The 18,710-nt window shown below is 46.3% G+C and overlaps 1 protein-coding gene across 2 annotated transcripts in view; it reads right to left on the reverse strand.

Moving 5' to 3' along the window:
• The window catches only part of PLEKHM3 (pleckstrin homology domain containing M3), a 122,633-nt gene that overhangs the window by 94,602 nt on the left and 9,321 nt on the right, over positions 1–18,710 (reverse strand). For both annotated transcript variants that reach the window (XM_074968020.1, XM_074968021.1), the window contains one exon: positions 12,925–13,864. In XM_074968020.1, the coding sequence (XP_074824121.1) occupies positions 12,925–13,528 (604 nt within the window). In that variant the 5' untranslated portion in view covers positions 13,529–13,864. The remainder of the gene's footprint in view (positions 1–12,924; positions 13,865–18,710) is intronic.

An 18,710-nucleotide genomic window follows, 5' to 3' on the forward strand; every position in this document is an offset into this window, starting at 1 on the left:
TGTATTAGAAGGTGCCCCCCCTTCACCCTCCTCTGCTCCTTCATCTCCTTGATGCACAATAAGCCAGATAATACCCATCCACTGAGTGCTGCCATCTTTCTGTCCACCACATAAATAGAAACAGCATTTCTCTTCTCCCTCCTCCCGCCCAAAAACCAGGGAAATTAAATTGAGGCACAGTAAAAAGAGAGATAATCACAGTAAATAACCCACATCTGGGTTCATGCTTTTTTGAACTGTAATTTCTTGAAAAATAAGGGGAAAACAAACAGACAGCAGCTGGGAGCAGCCGAGAATTCTCTCTGCAGATTACCTCCTCTCTCTGGGTAGTTTGTTTGTATTACATCTCATTAAAATTTCTTGCACCGAGTGTCCACCTGATATGGTGGCTCACCACCTCAAATCATCTCTGATTTCCACGAGCATTGGAAGAGGGGAGATCAGAAATGGTTTAAGCAAAGATGGGATATTTTTTCTCATTGCCAAGCAGCTTGTATTTGTGTTTCTGTTTGTAGGCAGGCAGCCTGCCCCTTCACACGCCAAAGTGAATGCTACTATTAAAAGACAAACAAATGTGTTTTCTCACATCCACGTTATTTGAATATATTTTAGATTAAGAAGTGCTGTCCAGAGACAGAGAAGACAGCTCCTGCATTCTGTTCCCAGATTGGCCCCTGACTCTCTGCATGACATTGGACAACTCATTTAACCTCTTTGTGCTTCAGTCTACTTATCCATAAAAGGTGTACAATGCCTACTTTATTGGCGTGCCATGAAGTTTAATTCATTAATGTTTCAAGGAAAATCCTTGGCCAAAAAGCTATGCTTTAAAGCCCCGATCCTACACTACTGAACTCAGTGGAAGCTTTGACAATGATTTCTATGGCTGCAAGATCAGGTGTCCACAGCTTTCACTATTTTTTAGTCTTTAGCTTCAAGGAAGGCAAATCCAACTTTGAGAATGGTGAATTAGGCTACCTCTAATTCTAGGTTTGTCCATTCTTGGGGGAGTTGGTTTAATCACATTTTCAGTCATGGTAAATGTGCATAACGTATTCGAAACAACTGCACCTTGTTCCTAGGGGCAATTGAAATATGCAATCATACCCAACTCCTCCAATAAAAAGAAGCGAAGATTTTCAGAAACAGATCAAACTTGAAGAAAGCAGAGGGGTCTATTTCAGGAGTGGGTGAGGTTCTGTGGCCTGCACTGTGCAGGAGATCAGACTAAATGATCACGATGGTCCCTTCTGACTTTAAAGTCTATGAGTCTACGAGCACACACGCCTGTTTTTTAAAGTACAGCTTTATTCATGCTGTCTGTTGTTACACACCCGTTAATATCGAAGGACCAGGTTCCTTAAACCACTTCTACAAACCAGGTGTGTGCTCGTTTCCAATAAAATGTCCACATGGCAGCTATTCTAGAATATGATTCAATATAAAGATGCAGAGTGAAATGAACTGTCTAGCCAATCAGAGAGATTTAAAAATAATTATTTTCTCCCTGTTTTTCTACATGCAGCAACAGGGAATTTTTCTGAATCAGGGGCCGGACTTTGCTCTCAGTTACACTGGTATAAACCAGGAGTAAATCCCCTGAAGTCAATAGGCCTTATACTCCATTGACCTACACCTTATCTAGTCACTTATGCCAGTGGACAGCTTCCAGGTCAGAACAATAGCATTTTGCACTGGTGGCAGTCACTGTGTAAGAGCGACTCAGGCCCAATTAATTCTCAAGTGACAGAGAGATGTATGGGAGACCAGCATCAGGACCCCCATTCACAGGTATGGAAAAGGCAGAAGGTGCACACACTACAAAAATGGTTACCTATTAGTGGCTATTAGATACATGAAATGTACGTCCCACGCTTCTAAAGGAAATGGGAATATCAAATGAAAAAGCATTAGCCAGCTTTTGTATAAACTCCCTGACTCAGCTTCAAAGGGAAGGAAGAAAGGGATGAATGCGACTAACAAAGCTATTTAAAACAGGTTCAGTTCACATCAGGATAGTTACCTTGGCATCGGCCATAGGGGAAAAGTCTTAGAAACCAAGCTGGAAATGCAATGTAAAATCATAACTTTATTATAAGCAGCTAGCACGGCCCCAACAGTTCAAAACTCCGTCTCAATAACTTAGTGAAGTTCCATAACTCCGGAGCATGCAGTCCCATAGGGATAAACTATTTTCCCCACCACACTTGCAGCCAATAATTCAGTCTGAAGAGGCCCAGTTAAGCTTCACATCCAAGCTCGTCAGTGCTATTCCATAACCCTTCTGCCCTGGCGGCTTGTCTTCTGTGTCTGTGCCCCTCTCACTCTCTCCTACTGGATTTTCCATCCCCATTCACGTTCCAGAGCCTCCCAGAGCCTCCCACGTACACAAGACAGCAGAGCAGGTCATGCTACCCATCTCTATAATATAGCTACCTCGCCTACCCATTCCCCAGGGCTGCCAATATATCCCCACCCTCAGCATCACCACTGAACTTGCCTTGCCTCACGTCTCCTACCCCAACAGTGTCCAATCTGAGAGAGCGGTCAAGATCTGGTGAGAAGCATCTCCCATGTGAGTGGACGAAGGGAGGGATTTAGAGAAATAGTGTGGTCTAGTGGATAGGGCACTGGAATGGCAGCCTATTTCCTGGCTATGACACTGACCTTCTATGTGATCTTGGGCATGTCACGTCACCATGCTGTGCCTCAGTTTCCCCTTATGTCTTTTGTCTGTGTTGTCTATTTAGAGTGTAACCTCATCAGGGCATATCTCTTATTACGTGTGTGTGCAGTGCCTAGCCACAATGCGGCCTTGATCTCACTTGGGACCGCTAGGTGCTATTTAAAAATTAAATAATTTATTCCAGGTCTGCCTTCCAATATTCGGACTCCCTCCGCCATCCTCCCCAGTGCTTTTACCGCATCCATGTCTTAACCGTGGGAATAACTTAGCCCCAGGTGACAACCACTCTGAAATTAACTTGATTTATCAGGGATCATTTCTAACTCATATAAGGCTTTCCACGCCTTCCTCTTTCAGGAGCAACATGATGTCTCTGCAGATTTCCCAGCTCGCAGGATCAGAACCTTAAATAGAACCCAGATCTTCCACCTGGCAATGCAAAGCAATATTGCTCTGCCACCAGGATGACAGCAACTGGATTATTTTGAGAGCTTTACTGCCGTAGAAACCCAGAAATACAAAAAGGCACCACATACAAAGAGTTTTTAAATCATGTAACCATTTTACACTGAAGACTGATACCTGAAGTGTTGCATCAAAGAAGCAGGCAAACAGATTCAATCTGGTAGGCTATTTCTGTCACTAAACTCTATAGTCTCATTGACTTCAAAGTCAATTTACACCAGTGAGGGTCTGGCCCTATTACCCTACTTTGGTTGCATATGCTATTTGTAAGCACATACCCCAAGTCATTAGTTTGTTCAGTTGACCTTTACTGCACTCATTCTTTGTACTGATTTCTCTTCCTTCTCCAGTTTTGTATCACCAGCAATTATCTATAATCTCTACACCACATTCCCTCCATCCAAGTCATTGGCACATCGGGTAAAGTGCGGACAAGAAGCAACCTTAGTCACCCAGCTCCTTCACCAGGAGGTGTCTCATACAGACGCACTTGCTGTTGTCAATCTCCAAGCCAATTCTTTATCCCCACAAAGAAGCTCATGGCTACAAATTTAATTGTGATTATTTTGGAATCTCGGTCAGACAAGGCTGTAATGTCTCATCCCTCCCATCTACACTGAGGTGTAGCAAATCCAAGTTTGTGTCCTGCAGTGCTAGACGCATGGTGCAAAATACTGTGCCTAATGGTGCAGCCGCTACATAGATGGCTTCAGTGTCACAAGCTCTGAGGCAAGCGCTTCAGGGATAGATTTTCAAAGACACAAAAGACAATCAGGAACCTAAAATCTGCCTGGTAGGTGCTCCAAGCACTAGGCCCTGTGGGCTCTATTCTCAGATTGGTCACAATAACCACTTCACCAGTCATCTTCAACATCTCGCTCCTCTCAGCGTCCCCACACACCTGCACCTCTCCACCTGCCTTTCAACTACCACAGAATCTTCCCCGCCTGGCAGCATTCCTATAGGATGCTCCAATAGTTAGAGCACTAGCCTCGGCCTTTGAGACCCAGATTTGATTCCCTGCTCTGCCACAGGCTTCCTCTATGACCCCCGGGCAATTCATTTAACCTCTCCATGCCTTAGTTTCCCCTCTGTACAGTGGGGATAATAGCACTGCCCTACCTCACAGGGGTGTTGTGAGGATAAATACATTAAAGGTTTGAAGCGCTTTGAGATCTGCTGATGATGATTATAATAGGTATCGTTATTACACCCTCTCTGAGAAGGAGGAAAAGAGCAGCAGCAGATTCATGGCACAGCCCTCTGCTGATTATTACTGCTCAGTCCATTCAGGATGATAACAACCAAGCTAGAAAGAAAACGGTGATGGTATTTTCGGTGAAAAATTTCAAAAGAAATGAAGAATGGTCCCTTTTTTTCCCCAAAAAATTTTCCAGGTTTTTTATGAAAAACCAAAAGCTGAATTTTTTAGTGCTTTAAGTTAAAAAAAATCATTTTTTGCAGAAAATGTTTGTTTAGGAAAAAAGCCCACTTTTGCTCAAGGAAAATGTTCAAAGCAGCTCTAATCAACCCTTTTTAGGGGAGCTGTAATAAGACACAGAGACTTTCCCTCCTAAGAGCCTGATCTGGCAAACACTTATGCACGTAACTTGGGGAGTCACATGGATCTTAATGGCACTACTCACAGGCATAAAGTTACTCATGTGTCTCTTTCTGCAGGACTGGGGCTTAGTCACTGGTTCAAACATGGCCAAAAGTTGTTTGCCTGCTGAGGACCCTCGTGAAATGCATTGCTGATCTCATTCCATTTCCTAGCAAACAAAACGTCCACACCACAGTGGTGATCCTGGAGAAAGCGACGGATAAACAGGTCTTTACCCTCCTAAATGACTCCCTCAAGCCGAAATGAAGTTCCTAAACAGCATTGCTGGGGCAGCATGAGGACATCCGCACTACTATTGGCTTATGCTGTACCTGCGTCTATGAATGACAACTCCAGGCCCGGAGTGGTTATGCTGCCATCTTTCACAAACCACACATTCCCTTAAAGAAAAACCTGCTCAGTTTCTCCTCACCAGCTATTGTATAAATAAACACTCTGCTCAGAAGAGTCTCCCTGCTCCTAGGCACTGAGAATTATAAAAGTTTCTGTAAGAGTGTCTGGAAAAGGAAGAGCCAGGGCTTCTCTGGCCAATATGAGGCAAAGGGCCATTCGTGTTCAGGAACAGAAGAACGGGAGGGAGAGCAAAGCTCACGTGTTTACAGACAACTCAAAAGTAAGTTGACTGCAAATGATCCCAACAAAGGAGACCTGCAAGCCCAAACTTTGTTGCTCATTAACCTAGGTTTATGTATGGCTCAAAAAAAAAAAAAAAAGAAAAACAAACCCAACCCAGTTCAGAGTGTACTATATAGCCACAAAGGAGAGCTCAGCTTTCTATCATTCTACTCTTGCAACAGTATATAGATGTCATAAGCCCAGAAGACAAGATTCCCTCTTTAGAGGGGCGGGGCCCGAAGTCCTTACTCAGGCAGAACTCCCAGGAAGTTAGAGAAGACAATGTTTCCCTGCCTAAACTGACTGCAATGCAAGCTTCAAACCAGCAGAAATGGCGAAAAAAATATACATTCTCTAAGTTTCCAGCTTTACTGGGCCACTATTTATTCGTTGCACAGATGAGGATTTTTAAAAAATACACGGGGTGAAATCCTGGCCCCACTGAAATAAATGAGAGGTTTGCCATTGATTTTTTCGGAGTCAGGATTTCGCCTTGGCAGTCAGGAGAACCGTGGTCATTTCCCTGGCTCCACTACTGACCTGTTGGGTGACCTTGGGTGAGTCACGTCATCTCTGTGTGCTTGTGTCTCTCTCACCTTTTTTCTCTCTTGTCGATTGAGACCTCAGTCCTGCCAACATTTACACCTATGCTTAACTTACTCCCATGAGTAGTCCCAGAACCAATGGAACTAATTAAGCACAGGTGTAAATGTGTGTAGCATAGGAGCATTAGACTGCACCCTCTTTGGTGCAGGGATTGTTTCTCATTATGTGTTAGTACACCACCTAACACAACGAAGCCTCACCACTTTTAATTGGGGCCTTTAAGGCCTAGAGTAATACAAACGAGAAGAATAATGGATGAGAAGCATTAGAGCACGTACACTGCTCAAGAGGTGACTATGTTTGAAGGAAAAAAAAAATCCATGTGAACAACAAAGATACCTGATCACATATTGTACTTAATAGTCTAAGTGATCCTTCTTTGGGTGCTATGGATACTTTCCCTTTGGTTGGACAGGCTGCCTCCCTAAAAAAACAAATAACTGTCCTGAACTTAAACTTCCCTCTTCACTAGTTCCACTAACCACTCAACACTGAACTCTTAACAGAAACTGGGAAGAAAAAAAAAAAAGCAGTATTTGTTTCTAATGCGTTAGCAGTTTTGCTGGCAGGCACAAGGGGATACCACTCCCATAAGATGCATTTTTCAAATCCTTTCCTTCCATGATGCTTGGAAAGGATCCAGTTCCACTTGTCTATGTCGTAAAAAAAACAAGCAGCGGGAACAGATAAGCATGTAGTACTAAATACTCTAGGTAGGTAATGACTCATGAAACAAACTGGCCAGCCTTAGAAAGACTAAGAGAGCCTGCAAGCTACATGGGAGATTCCTTTCCAGGAAGCAGGTCCAGTGAGGACTGAAAAGAAACAGCTGAGTTTTAACGGTTCTAGAAAGGGCTCTCTCACTATGGGTGAGATAACAGACTTTTCCTTCTCTCTCATTATTCATATGACTCCCCCCATTACTAGAACAGCTGCTACGTATGCTTAACATGAATCATGGGGTCATTTTTAATACATATTTAGGGACTTCCATGAGAAATATTTACCTGTCATGGGTACACATGGTTGTGCCACCCACTTCTTGCCTTTTTTCACAGTCGCTGCCAGTTCTTTATAAGGTGCTCAGGACCAAAGAAAGGCCTCTATTAACTCAGAAGGCAAAAATATAAAGGCTACTGACCTCTTAACAGCCATAAATTGGTTGAGTGGAAAGGGGGAAAATATTCAGACAAGTTTAGCCTGTTTTCAGAGCATAAAAGAAGTTTTTTTTCCTATAGAAAAACACTACCGATCTGGAGACATCTTTTGGGGAAAGACTCTTAAACTTACCCTTTCAACCTTCCCAACATGCACCTAACTCCTACATAAACAGCAGTCTTCTAAGGGTGGGGCTGGTGTACAGGAAATAACCATCCCAGGGATTTTGGGGAGATGTAGTTTTGCCGTTCTTGTTAATATATTTCTCTTTCCCCTGCCCTGCTCAGTTTTCCTGTTGTGGAACTTGTCTGTAAATATAATCTTCTGCACAAAGTAATTTTTAAGAGACTAAGGCATTTGACTATTTCAGTGTGTTTAGATTTCTCAGGCGACTTGTTTCAGGCACCTGCGGAGAATTCTGGGAATGGATGGGCTATAAAAGCTAGCCCCAGCGCATTGGCTGCCAATTTTGAGAGAGAGGAATGAGTAGGCCTGCTATAGTAGGGAGTAGGCTGTTAGCTGGTATCACTTATATGGAGTCTGTTAATTTCTAATGAAATTAAAGTTACACTCAGTCAGTGGGAGTCAAATTTACTGAGATACGGGAGTGTGGAGACAGCCCTTCCTACCCTGGTAATGGAAGAACTCTGCTTAGGGTGACCATATGTCTCCTTTTGGCCGGGACAGTCCCTTTTTTAAGCCCTGTCCCGGCTGTCCAACTTTCTTTTCAAAAGGAGGCATTTGTTTCATTTGCTCTTGCTGACTTGATCAGCTGGCAAGAGCAAATGGGACAAATACCCACTTTTGTAAAAAAAAAAAAAAAAAAAAAAAAAAAAGAAAAAGAAAAAAAGTGGGGTGTGGTATGGAGGAATGTGGGGGGGGGGGGCGGTGAGTGGAGATGCCAGTCCCCTGAGGGGGGATGGAGCACAGATGCGGGGCAGCAGGGTTCCAGGGACAAGCAATAACTTCTTGAGGGGGCCCTCGCAGGGTTCCAGTGACTGGCAACAGCCTCACAGGGTGGGGCGAGGGCGCAGCTCCTCAGGCAAGTGGCTGGGGGTGTCCAATTTTCTCTCTGGGAAATATGGTCAACCTATCTCTGCTGTTGTACCTTTTGCACTCTTTGCCCTGTTGACAGGAGCCTTGCTCAGCTTTAGGCATAGAGAAGTAGACATAGGCTGCGGGGGGGGGGTCCTTATTCTGCCTGGGTGGGAAGCAGGTGAACTGGGCGGGAGGCAGGGCAGGGAACTCCAGGTTTCAAGAGAGGCAAAGGGGGTGGTAAGAACACACAGCAGGGGAGGATAAGGAGCAAAAATGCAGAGCTGAAATGCAGAGTTGCCTGCCTCTCTTGGCAGTCATGGGAAGAGGGAGGTCCCTCAGTTACGTAGATGTGGGCGAATAAAGGACAAAGAGAAAGCAGCCCCTGCTACAAACCCATCTTTGGCGTCAGCCTTGGCTGGTAGGCATCTGCTAGACCTTCTGATTGCTATATGGAGCTCTCTGGATTCCCCCCCTTGGGCTACCGTTGTACTGCACTGTCACAGTTCAGTGGCCGCCCTCTAATAATGCTTTACAGCTTCAAAGCACTGTACAAACCTTAACCAAGAAAGGCGAGCTCTCTTCCCCATGTGCCGTACTTACCACAGTGGCCACTGAGGCAAAGCAGATATTGTACTTTTGTGACCACGCTCTATTTCTTTGACTTCATGTCTGCTAAGGCCTGCTCTAAACCCAGGATTTGCACTGGTGTATTTTGGTGAGGGTGTGATCTCTACCAAGATAGTTATACTGGCACAACCCCCAGGATGGATGCAGTGATATTGGAATAAAAGTGCCTTATATACTGGTATAGCTTAATCTATTTCCCTTATGGGAATAAGATAGACTGTTATAAGGTCACTTAAGTCGGTATAACCGTGTCTGTGCTAGGCAGGGATGTACCACATAAGTACAGTGGTATAATTAAAGCAGTACAACTTTTGTTGTAGACAAGCCCTTGGTGACCACATGTGCCAGTTGACCAGGCGCCCGGTGGCTTTTTTTCAGTCAGAGCCAATCGTGCTGCAGTCAGAGTTTGTTCTGTTTTCAGTGGATTGTGGGAAATTCTCTGCAAGCCTGTCTGACCTGCTGTGGACGTGCTTCTGCATGCAGCAGCACCCCCCCAGGACGTCTAGATGGCTGGTCTCTCCATTGTCTGTTAGCCCTGGGCAGAAGGGACACCTGCTCCTGGAGGGGAACAGCTGGAACAGGAGCCATTTAGGAAAAAGGAAGGAACAGCGAGTCTTGCTTATACAAGCAGAGAGGGTCCCTGGACTTAACTCAAGCCTGTTGCAGGAAGTGAAGGAGAGAGATTAGAGTGAGAGCCGCTTTTACAGTAAACAAATCCCTGCACTCTGATGTAATGCTGCCCTACGGTCCCTGTTCCAAATTGTGTTAGATTTTCTTACAGTGTAAAAAAGAACTCCAAAAGCAACTAGCTTTTTGGATCACTCTTCTGCCCGCCTAAATTCCACCTGCAGTTTCAATACTCTTCTTGGCGTCCTTTCCTAAACAGTCGTGGAGCGCTGTTGTGTAACATGGCATGCTTCACCCCATGGGTGGTCACACCTCCCTGTGGCTGGAGTGATTCCTCTTATGGCTTTATATCCTTAAACCCCGATCTGGCATTGAGCTCTGGGGGAAGACAGGGATGTGCCACACAAAGCAGTCGGTGGTTTGCAGTGGATTGGAATCCTTTGGCGCTTCCAGAGGACAGTGGCAGTGTAAATATACGATGGTACAAATCTGAAACTATAAAAGGGGGCAAACAAAAAGCTCAACCCCTTCCCTCAGGTAATGTTTTTATAGTATAAAATAAAACTAGGAGAGTCAGGCAGCTTGTACAGGCTGAGATCACAGCACATCCTTGCATCCCATCGTTCCCCGCACAAGCTCTCTGGGTACTCCCCATACCCTTCTATTTCAGGGACTCCCTGCAACTCGTCCCATCTCCACTTGGCAGGGGTTCTGGCTGCCCCCATTCCTCCCAGGCCCCATAGTAGGATCCTCCAATATACCTCCAGCAGGGGCTGTGAACCCTCATTACCCTCTTCCTCCCATTTTCCCCCTTTCCCTCTATGCCAGCTAGTCTGCCTGTCCCCCACTCCCACCTACCAACCATGTTAGGAGCTCTGTGTGCCCCCTTTCTTTCTTCCCCCATAACAGGGCCCCCATCTCCCCCACTGCCAGGGCTGTATTTGCTCCACGCCCCATTCCCTGCATTCTCACCCCCTTTCCTCCACTCATTATTCCTCTTTCTGTCTGGGAGATAAGTCATTCAGGCTGTCAACGTGTTAATTAAACTCTGTTGGGAGGATGGACAGAGATGGGATAGAAGTATTGCTATGCCAGAAGGCATTGATGGGTGCCATGGACCAACTGTGGGGGTGCTAAAGAACGGGCACAGGCATCATATGTCTCCCACTTTCTGCCTTTTGGTTTGATTTTTCCCAAAATCAACGGGGCACTGGCCACTGATGCCTCAAATGTTCCCAGAAATGTTGGAATTGAATGGATGTGGTGTTCAAAAGTTATCATGCTACAGAAAGAGAAATGCCACCAAGCTGAGTGTAAAGTTCTCACAAGCTTGGCCAACAATACCGAACACCCATGCTGTAATTCACACACACACACACACACACAAAGAGGTGAGATCCACAATCTATAATCCTATCAAGATACATGTCTTACTCTATAGGGGCCACAAAGCCTGGCCTTTCCATGGGTGCACAGGACCCTTCCCCATCCTGGGTTAGCCCATGTAATGACCAGACAGAATTACCATCGCTGCACTCAAGGGAGCATAGAGACAGCGCTGTCCATACTCTCCCATGGGTGCACTGCTCAGTATGGACCGGGAGGAGGTGGGGCGGAACAGGAGTACAGGGAAGAAGGATGTATCCTGAAGGGATGGAGCAGGGGGCATGTTCGCCTTGTGAGTTGAGAGGCTGCAGGAGGCAGAACCCCGGGGGTCCCCTTGCAGGGGTACAACTTACAGGGCAGATTTTCTAAAAAAGCTCAGCTCCCATTCAGACACTACGTTTTGATGGCTAAGAAGGAGCCAAACTCTTTGGCAAATCTGGACTTAAAGGCATGCTTTAACCCGGGGCGGGCACAGGGCCTGAGGGCCACATCGGGGTTCCAAAACCACATGGAGGGCCAAGTAGGGAAGGCTGTGCCTCCCCAAACAGCCTGGCCCCCGCCCTCTCCAACTTCCCGCCTCCTGATTGCCCCCCTCAGAATCCCCAACCCATCCAACCCCCCCTGCTCCTTGTCCCCTGACTGCTCCCTCCCGGGATCCCCCGTCCCTAACTGCCCCCTGGGACCCTACCCCCATCCAACCCGCCCTGTTCCCTGTCCCCTGACTGCCCCGCCCCCTGACAGGCCCCCCCGGTACTCCCACGCCCTATCCAACCCCCCCCCCCCCGCTCCCTGTCCCCTGACTGCCCCCGGGACCCTTTGTCCCATATCCAGCCCCTTACCATGCCGCTCAGAGCGGCAGGACTGGCAGCTGTGCCGCCCGGCCGGAGCGAGCCACGCCACCTCGCTGCCAGGCAGGAGCTCACAGCCTGCTGCCCAGAGAGCTGGTGGCGCACTGTGCAGGGGCTGCGGGGGCCAGAGGACAGCAGGGGAGGGGCCAGGGACTAGCTTCCCCAGCCGGGAGCTCAAGGGCCAGGCAGGACAGTCCTGCGGGCCGTAGTTTGCCCACCTCTACTTTAACCCTAAGCCACGTTTCTCAACCTTTTTGATACCAGGGACCAGCTTCCTCCCTTCCTAAACTGTGTCAGGGAAATCTCAGGGACTGGTACCAGTCCACGGACCAGTCACTGACAAACACTACCCTAAGCAACCACACAGTCTGGCTATTATAATTATCGTCCTCCTTTTCCTTTCCCCTTCATTTATTAAGCCATGTCCTTATTTAGATTGTATGATCTTTGTGGCACGGGCTGTGTCTGCTATTAGTGCTCAGCGCACTTTTGGCAGCTGCAAAATAAACAATCATCCAGCAGGAGACATTGGTTCGGGGTTTCTGAGGCCTCCAGCCAAGTCTCTTCCAGTGTCCTGCTCGAGAGAGGAAAAGGGAAATGTGTAGCTCATTGAAACACTGCTTCGTTTGTGTGGCTCACTGAGAAAGTCTGTGTCCATCCGATAACAAGACTTCCTGCATCCCATACAAAGCTGACAGAGATGCATTAATATTGACAAGGGCACAGATTGTGTGCTGGAGTTTCTGTTGTTTCTGAATTGAGTACCCAACCTTTCTTAAAGGGATAGTACAGAGCCATTTAGGCCCAAAAAATAAAATCAGGTTTTTTTCATTATTTATTTCTAACATTTTAGTGAAAACTGCCCCCCCCCCCTTTTTTTTTTTTTGAGATTAACCAGTCTTCCAATAAACTAGCAATCCAAACTGCCTAGTACCTGAAAACCTGCAAATGAAACTAACCGGAAAGAATCAGAAGCATATCTTTCTTAGCCAATCTGAATTAAATGAAAAATGTAAAGAAGTGTATGTTTAAAACCGAGAACAAGAAACAGGCAGGGAGGGAATATTTTTAAAAACATGGGCCAGATCCTGAGCTGGTTTTAAAGTGATGTAGATCCACTGAAGTCAATGGAACTATGCCAGTTTACAGCAGCTGAAGATCTGGCAGCTAGCAGTTTCCTTTTCCAGCCAAGATCAATGTTAAAAAGAAAGCATTAGTGAAAGCAATGAAGCACCAGTACGTACCAGTATTCCCTTGAACGTCCTCTCCCTTATTTAGCGTGGGTGATTGGCATGAAAGCCTGGAGCAATTGGTGTCCTGACTTGACGGCGGCTGTACAGAGGCACCTGTGAAGACAAGTCCCCAGTCTATGTGGCTTGCATCCGAGCGTGACCGGTTATGCCCTGGCTTGAAAGTGGAGGCTTCCTCGTTCTGCACTAGGATATCGTTCACAGAGCGGGGCCTGTCTCTCCTCCGCTGACAGAGATTAAAAATCTTAAAAGTCGAGGCTTCCCTTTGCTCCACCCAGGAGAGATTATCCGGGGCTGTCTCCGTTTGCCCTGTAAACTGATCTTTGGCAGGGAACGCTTTCGGAGCGTTGGCTTCCAAGAGGCCATTTCTGCAGCGTTCCCAAATGAGGCTGCTTTTAGCTAAAGAAGTGATGTTTCTCAGGTCTCCGCTGTCCGTTACCTGATTGAATACTTCATGTCCTACCAGCTCAGGAACCTCCTGTACCCCATACACCTCGGACGGTTGCACAACCGTTTCCAGCTTAGCATCAAAACTATTGAAGAAATCTTCAGTCACCTCCAAGGCCGGGCTGATGTCATCAACTTCTAACGCTTCCATTGCTCGTGTTGCTGGAAGGCCTGAGCTGTCAGTGCCGGTTCAGGAAGATGCTGCACAAACGTCCAGGCATAGAGGATAAAGATGCCTTAGGAAAGCTTGTGGCACCACACTGACCTCCATATGGCGGGAGAAATACAACAGCCACCAAACCCTCTGGTGGCAAAAGCTGTTAGTATCGGAGTTTGACTTCAGATGCGCCTCTTAACTTCCAGGTGGTAGGATGCCAGGGATGAATTGCTCCTCCACAGCTTTTTGCTGAGTGTTAAGTTATTTATGCAGATCCTGGGAATGCGGTTAAGCTATTCAGTGTAACCAGTTCATGGCAACGTGGAGTTCCTGTAAAGCAGAGCACAGCACCATTTTAATAAACCCTCTTTCATTCAAGTGAAGCTGTTTAATCACTTGATTTTTCCCACCGTCATCATCCCCTCTTTCCTTTTGGCATCAAAGTTACTGTGTACAAAGTTTCCTTACAGGGCTTCTGTTGTCCACTAAGTGGGAGATTACATGTTATCACTTTTTGTATTAGAACCTGTACAGAGGAGGGTGGGGCACCAGATAAGTGGGAGCCAAGGTGATACCATTTATTAGAACAAGATAAGCTTTTCAGAGCTACAGTGAAAGGTGTTCTTTATTAGCCTTCTGCGATACGGTGACCTATGGAACGCTTGGTGCAGGCTTCTATGAGGATATGAGGGAACCTAAAAAAAACCCTGGGAGACTTTAGGATGTGCGTCGTTCCAGAAACATTAAGGCTGAACTAAGTTGTGCTGAGAATACTTTGCTATCTGATCCTTATTATAAATAGCACAGTGATCACCTGGCTAAAGAACCAGGGCTAAGAGGCTAACGCTGACCTGGAGTCTGAATTCCTTCCTTACTTTTTGGACTCTCCCAGGGCATTCGAGAGACAAAGCGGGTGAGGGAAAAGCTTTTCTCTGTCAACGGAAGTTGGTCCAATAAAAGATATTACTTCACCCACCTTGTCTCGCTAATATCGTAGGACCACTAAAGCTACATCAAGACAAGCTATCACGGGACATGTAAAACAGCGGTGGAAACGTAAGAGCGTACCAACACAATGCTAAACAAAATCCAGCATGTCCAGAGGCGTCATTAACCAGCAGACCATCACCTCTGGGCAACTGGCTCTGATGTCTCTGCGAAGTGCAGAGGCAGAGAAGAGTTTTGAGGCCCAAACCTGCGAAGCGCTGAGATGGGAGCTGAGCGATCACTGCTCCTCAGCACTCATTCCGGTACAGTAAGGGGCTGCTCCATTCCCAGGGAGTAAATCCCAGTCTCCTCACCCCTGCTGCTGTGTCACCCATCTTGAACTGGGGCTCCACTCACTATGCTCCTGTTGTTTGGGGCAGGCACAGCTAAAATTGATCCAAATCAATCAGAAACACACCTCTATAGATTCTTGTCACCATCTGTGGAGGGATTTCTATTAGTTTGAGTGCAGGCCTCTAGATACTGTATTTAGACAGACCTCACTAGTGCTGGAGGAAGCCAGTGTTGACACTGAACTTAAGAGATTTTCCAATAAAACTAAACACAAAATAGTTAAATGTTTATTTATTTTTGAAAAACCCTGCACTATTGTGTGTCCTTGCCATTTCAGAGGCTGCTCCCCATAGGAAGATAAAAGTCCCCTACTGCTGTCAGCTAGAGCAGTTACTCCTTTAGCCAAACTGGTTGAAGCTCGACTTTTAATGTAGCAGATCCTGCAGCTGCTCCATCTTAATAAACAGAAGACAATTCAATTTGTTCAGAACAGAGGGGAACAAACAGTCTTATACTGGGGAGGGTTTGTATTCCCCAATAACTCGGTTTCTACCCACGGGTTGCTCTATTGTGGCAAATAACTTATTTTACTGTCCAATAATACGCAGCCTTCCATCATCTTTGCTATCTGGGTCTTAGTTGCTGCAGTTCAGAAATGGTGGTCTTTGTAAAATGCTTTCCAAGACATGTGCTTTAAAAACAAAAATATGCATAACTACGGTAACTTCAAACCTTATCCTGTTTTTTCTCGGCGGTGACTATGGTCTTCAAATCATCATGCTTCAGACAGCAGCTTCAAATAATATTGCCTTGGTGCATATTAACTACCACCCTGTGATGGGCAACATCAGCAAGAAGAGCACTGGCACACTGATTTGCTAGGCTGCTTCTGACTAATTGAGTAGAGATGGGGCCGGAATCAAAACGGTGAAGCTGAACAAAATGGGTGTAAAAATGGTGTCAAATCAGAATGGGGTGTGTGTAATGGTCCCTCTGCACAGGTGTCAATGGCTAACAATGTGTGAGGCAGTGGAGAATATAGGCCCTTACACACTTACAATTGGAGGAGGCAAAATTGGAACTGCATATCTAACCACCTTTGGATTCCAAGCAAAGGACTGATCCAAGCCCACGCTATCCCCCTCACAGTTTTCATTCTGGGTCAGACCCAAAATTGTAAGGAGCCAATTTGCCATTGCTAGTTCAGGTGTAGGTTCCGTCTTATGGGAATAGCTGACACTGGGAGATTTCCAGCATTTGCGGCCCAAATCTCCCCAAACCAGCTTGTGAGCTTCCAGTGCTGTCAAAACTGAACCTGAAACCTTATTCAGGCTTGAACCAGAACACCAAACCCTGGCCTGATCCTAACCCAGATCTGGACATCAACTCTGTGGTCCATCTCTACAGCTTGAGGAAAATTCTGGCTCCACTGAAGTCAACGGGAGTTTTGCCATTTGTGACAGATGTGGCAATTTCCTAAAATATCTGTGGGAGATCTCACTGTGTTAAGTTTATGTATCATTCTGGGCCAGGGATTGTATGTAATTTCATGGGGGAGCGTGATCACAGCCCTCCGGGAATTAAGAACAGTGTGTGGGGTGGTGGTGGTGCTTATGGGGCTAATTCATTCAGGTGTTGACACCTCCAGAGAGGTACCACCACCTGAACAGGCTCCCACATACTGGTTCACACTGGATTCTCCAGAGACCAACAGACAGAGAAGGGACTTTTGGATAAACAGCCTGAGTTTAAAGTGGCTAAGGGCTTTCTGTCCAGGGGGGACCACAATCCTTGTTGAAGGACTACAAGTAATTGTCCTACTGTTGGGTGATCGCCGATAAGCTTATTAGCATGCTTGTAAGTTCTTTTACTGGTTTAGTATGTTTTCTCTGTAAGGCTTTCCTCTTAAGAATAAATGTCTTTGCTTAGAAAGGGCCTTGTGGTGACTTATAACTGTGGCACTTAGGCTGTTTGTAGCCTCTGAGGAGAAAGGGAAGCAGGCCTGCTTAGGCAGTCTGGCTTGCTGGGGAACTCACAGTGCAGGCAGGGAGCTGTGCAGCCTGGAAATACTCCAGGCAGGAAGGAGAGGGGACGCAGGTCTTCATCAAGAGAGTGGGGAGCTGGGAGCCTAGAGTGTGTGCAGTGCTCCTGAACTAGGACACCATTGACTTTAGCTGGGCTGGGATTTCACCCCTCGTTTCACCACTAATATGCAGCTGTCTCTGAAAAGGAGGGCAGAAGCAACACAGAGCATAGGTGCTTATTGACCGCTCCTTGCCCCAAATCTCCTCTTGCAAACCAACAAAACAAGAGTGTCTTGGGATAACTGGGCAGGCACCATGCTCAGCGCCTGGACAGCACAAAGCAGAGCAAGGAGTAGCTTCCATGGGTTGCAAAGGGAGTTGCATTTAGAACTCCTCAGCCAGGATAAGCACGTGAGCAGAAGGCTTTTGCATGGGAGAAAACAAACGGAGGAAGAATAAAGGGCTTCCATAGCTGTAACCGACCCACCCTCAAACCCTTCACTGGCATTTCTTTATGAGCGATGGCTCATACCAGGACTGCTTGAGATTCATTTACAAATTTGCAGTTAGTGTTAGCTTGGGCAGAATCAGCACTGAGATATAGTCAAATGCCAAACAGTGCAAGTAACAGGCTGGCCCACACAAAGAGGCCATTTCACCTGCATTGGCAGAGAACCCAGCCCTGCTCCCACTTGATGGATTTAAACAATCTGAACAGCAATGATTGGAGAAGGGCTTGTGACCTGTCACGGCGACATTTCAGGGGAAGACAAAGGGCAACAAAACACACTGTCCCTTTGTCCCCTAGTCTACATCAATACAAGACAAATCAATCAACGTACCCAAGAAATTGTACACTTTCACTTAGCAGGTTTATTACCAAACACTGGAGACCCTGTTTTATGGGGCTGCAAGTTTGTCCTGATTTTGTGGGATGAGGATTATCTCATGTCACACAACCTCGCACGTTCTTGTAAAGCCACGGGATTGTCTCCAAAATGACTTCACATTCTGGAAGCACATGGTGATACTGAGTCACATGGTGACAGGATGATGGGATGCTGCACCCTGACGTGACTTTGCACCATCACCACCTTGGGATACAGTATGCCCTGCACAAACTGTTATAAAAGGTCACCTCAGTGGGGAGTGGTTACTCCTTTCTATAGAGTCTGGGGAGTGCTTCCTTAAAGGATGAAAGGTGCTACGTAAATGCATAGCAAATTATCAGTAGTGCTTAGATACCACACTGATACTTCCTCTATAAGAATACCTTACATAGGTTACATCTGTCAATAACAAACTCTAAGAGTTCCACTCGGGCTTTTGCATTTAACTTGGATCAAATGAAACTAGATTCCGGTACCCAGATAAACAAACACAGGAATAGGAGGGGTCCAGAGACAAGTGACTCAGAGTCCATATGAAGAGAAAGGGAAGAGAGTAACACTCTTTAGTTAAGGGAAGAGATGAATAAAAGAGGGTCTGATCAAAGGCATATAAAATAATGAATGCCATACAAAGAGTCAATAAGGCATTCCCATTTATTCTTCATAATACCAGAACAAAGGGAACAGTCAATTACATTCAAAAGCAACACAGCTAAGACTGACAAATGATGGGAAGTGCCTAACCTGTGGAGCGCTATGCTACAAGACCTTGGCAGCGAAGAGGCACTTTAGAAAAATTTACCAAGCGGGTTAGGAGTCTAAGTGCCACTGAAAGTCAGTGAGACTTGAGCTTCTAAGCCACTTAGGCACCTTAGAAATTTTTAAGCTAAAACATTAGTAGGGATTGGGAATTTTGATAACTTGGCTACAGGGAAGTGCTGAGTTCCCCCTCACATCCTCCCACCCCCGCCCCGGAAAGCT

The sequence above is a fragment of the Natator depressus genome, chromosome 11 (assembly GCF_965152275.1).
Source record: "Natator depressus isolate rNatDep1 chromosome 11, rNatDep2.hap1, whole genome shotgun sequence".
NCBI classification, from domain to species: domain Eukaryota; kingdom Metazoa; phylum Chordata; order Testudines; family Cheloniidae; genus Natator; species Natator depressus.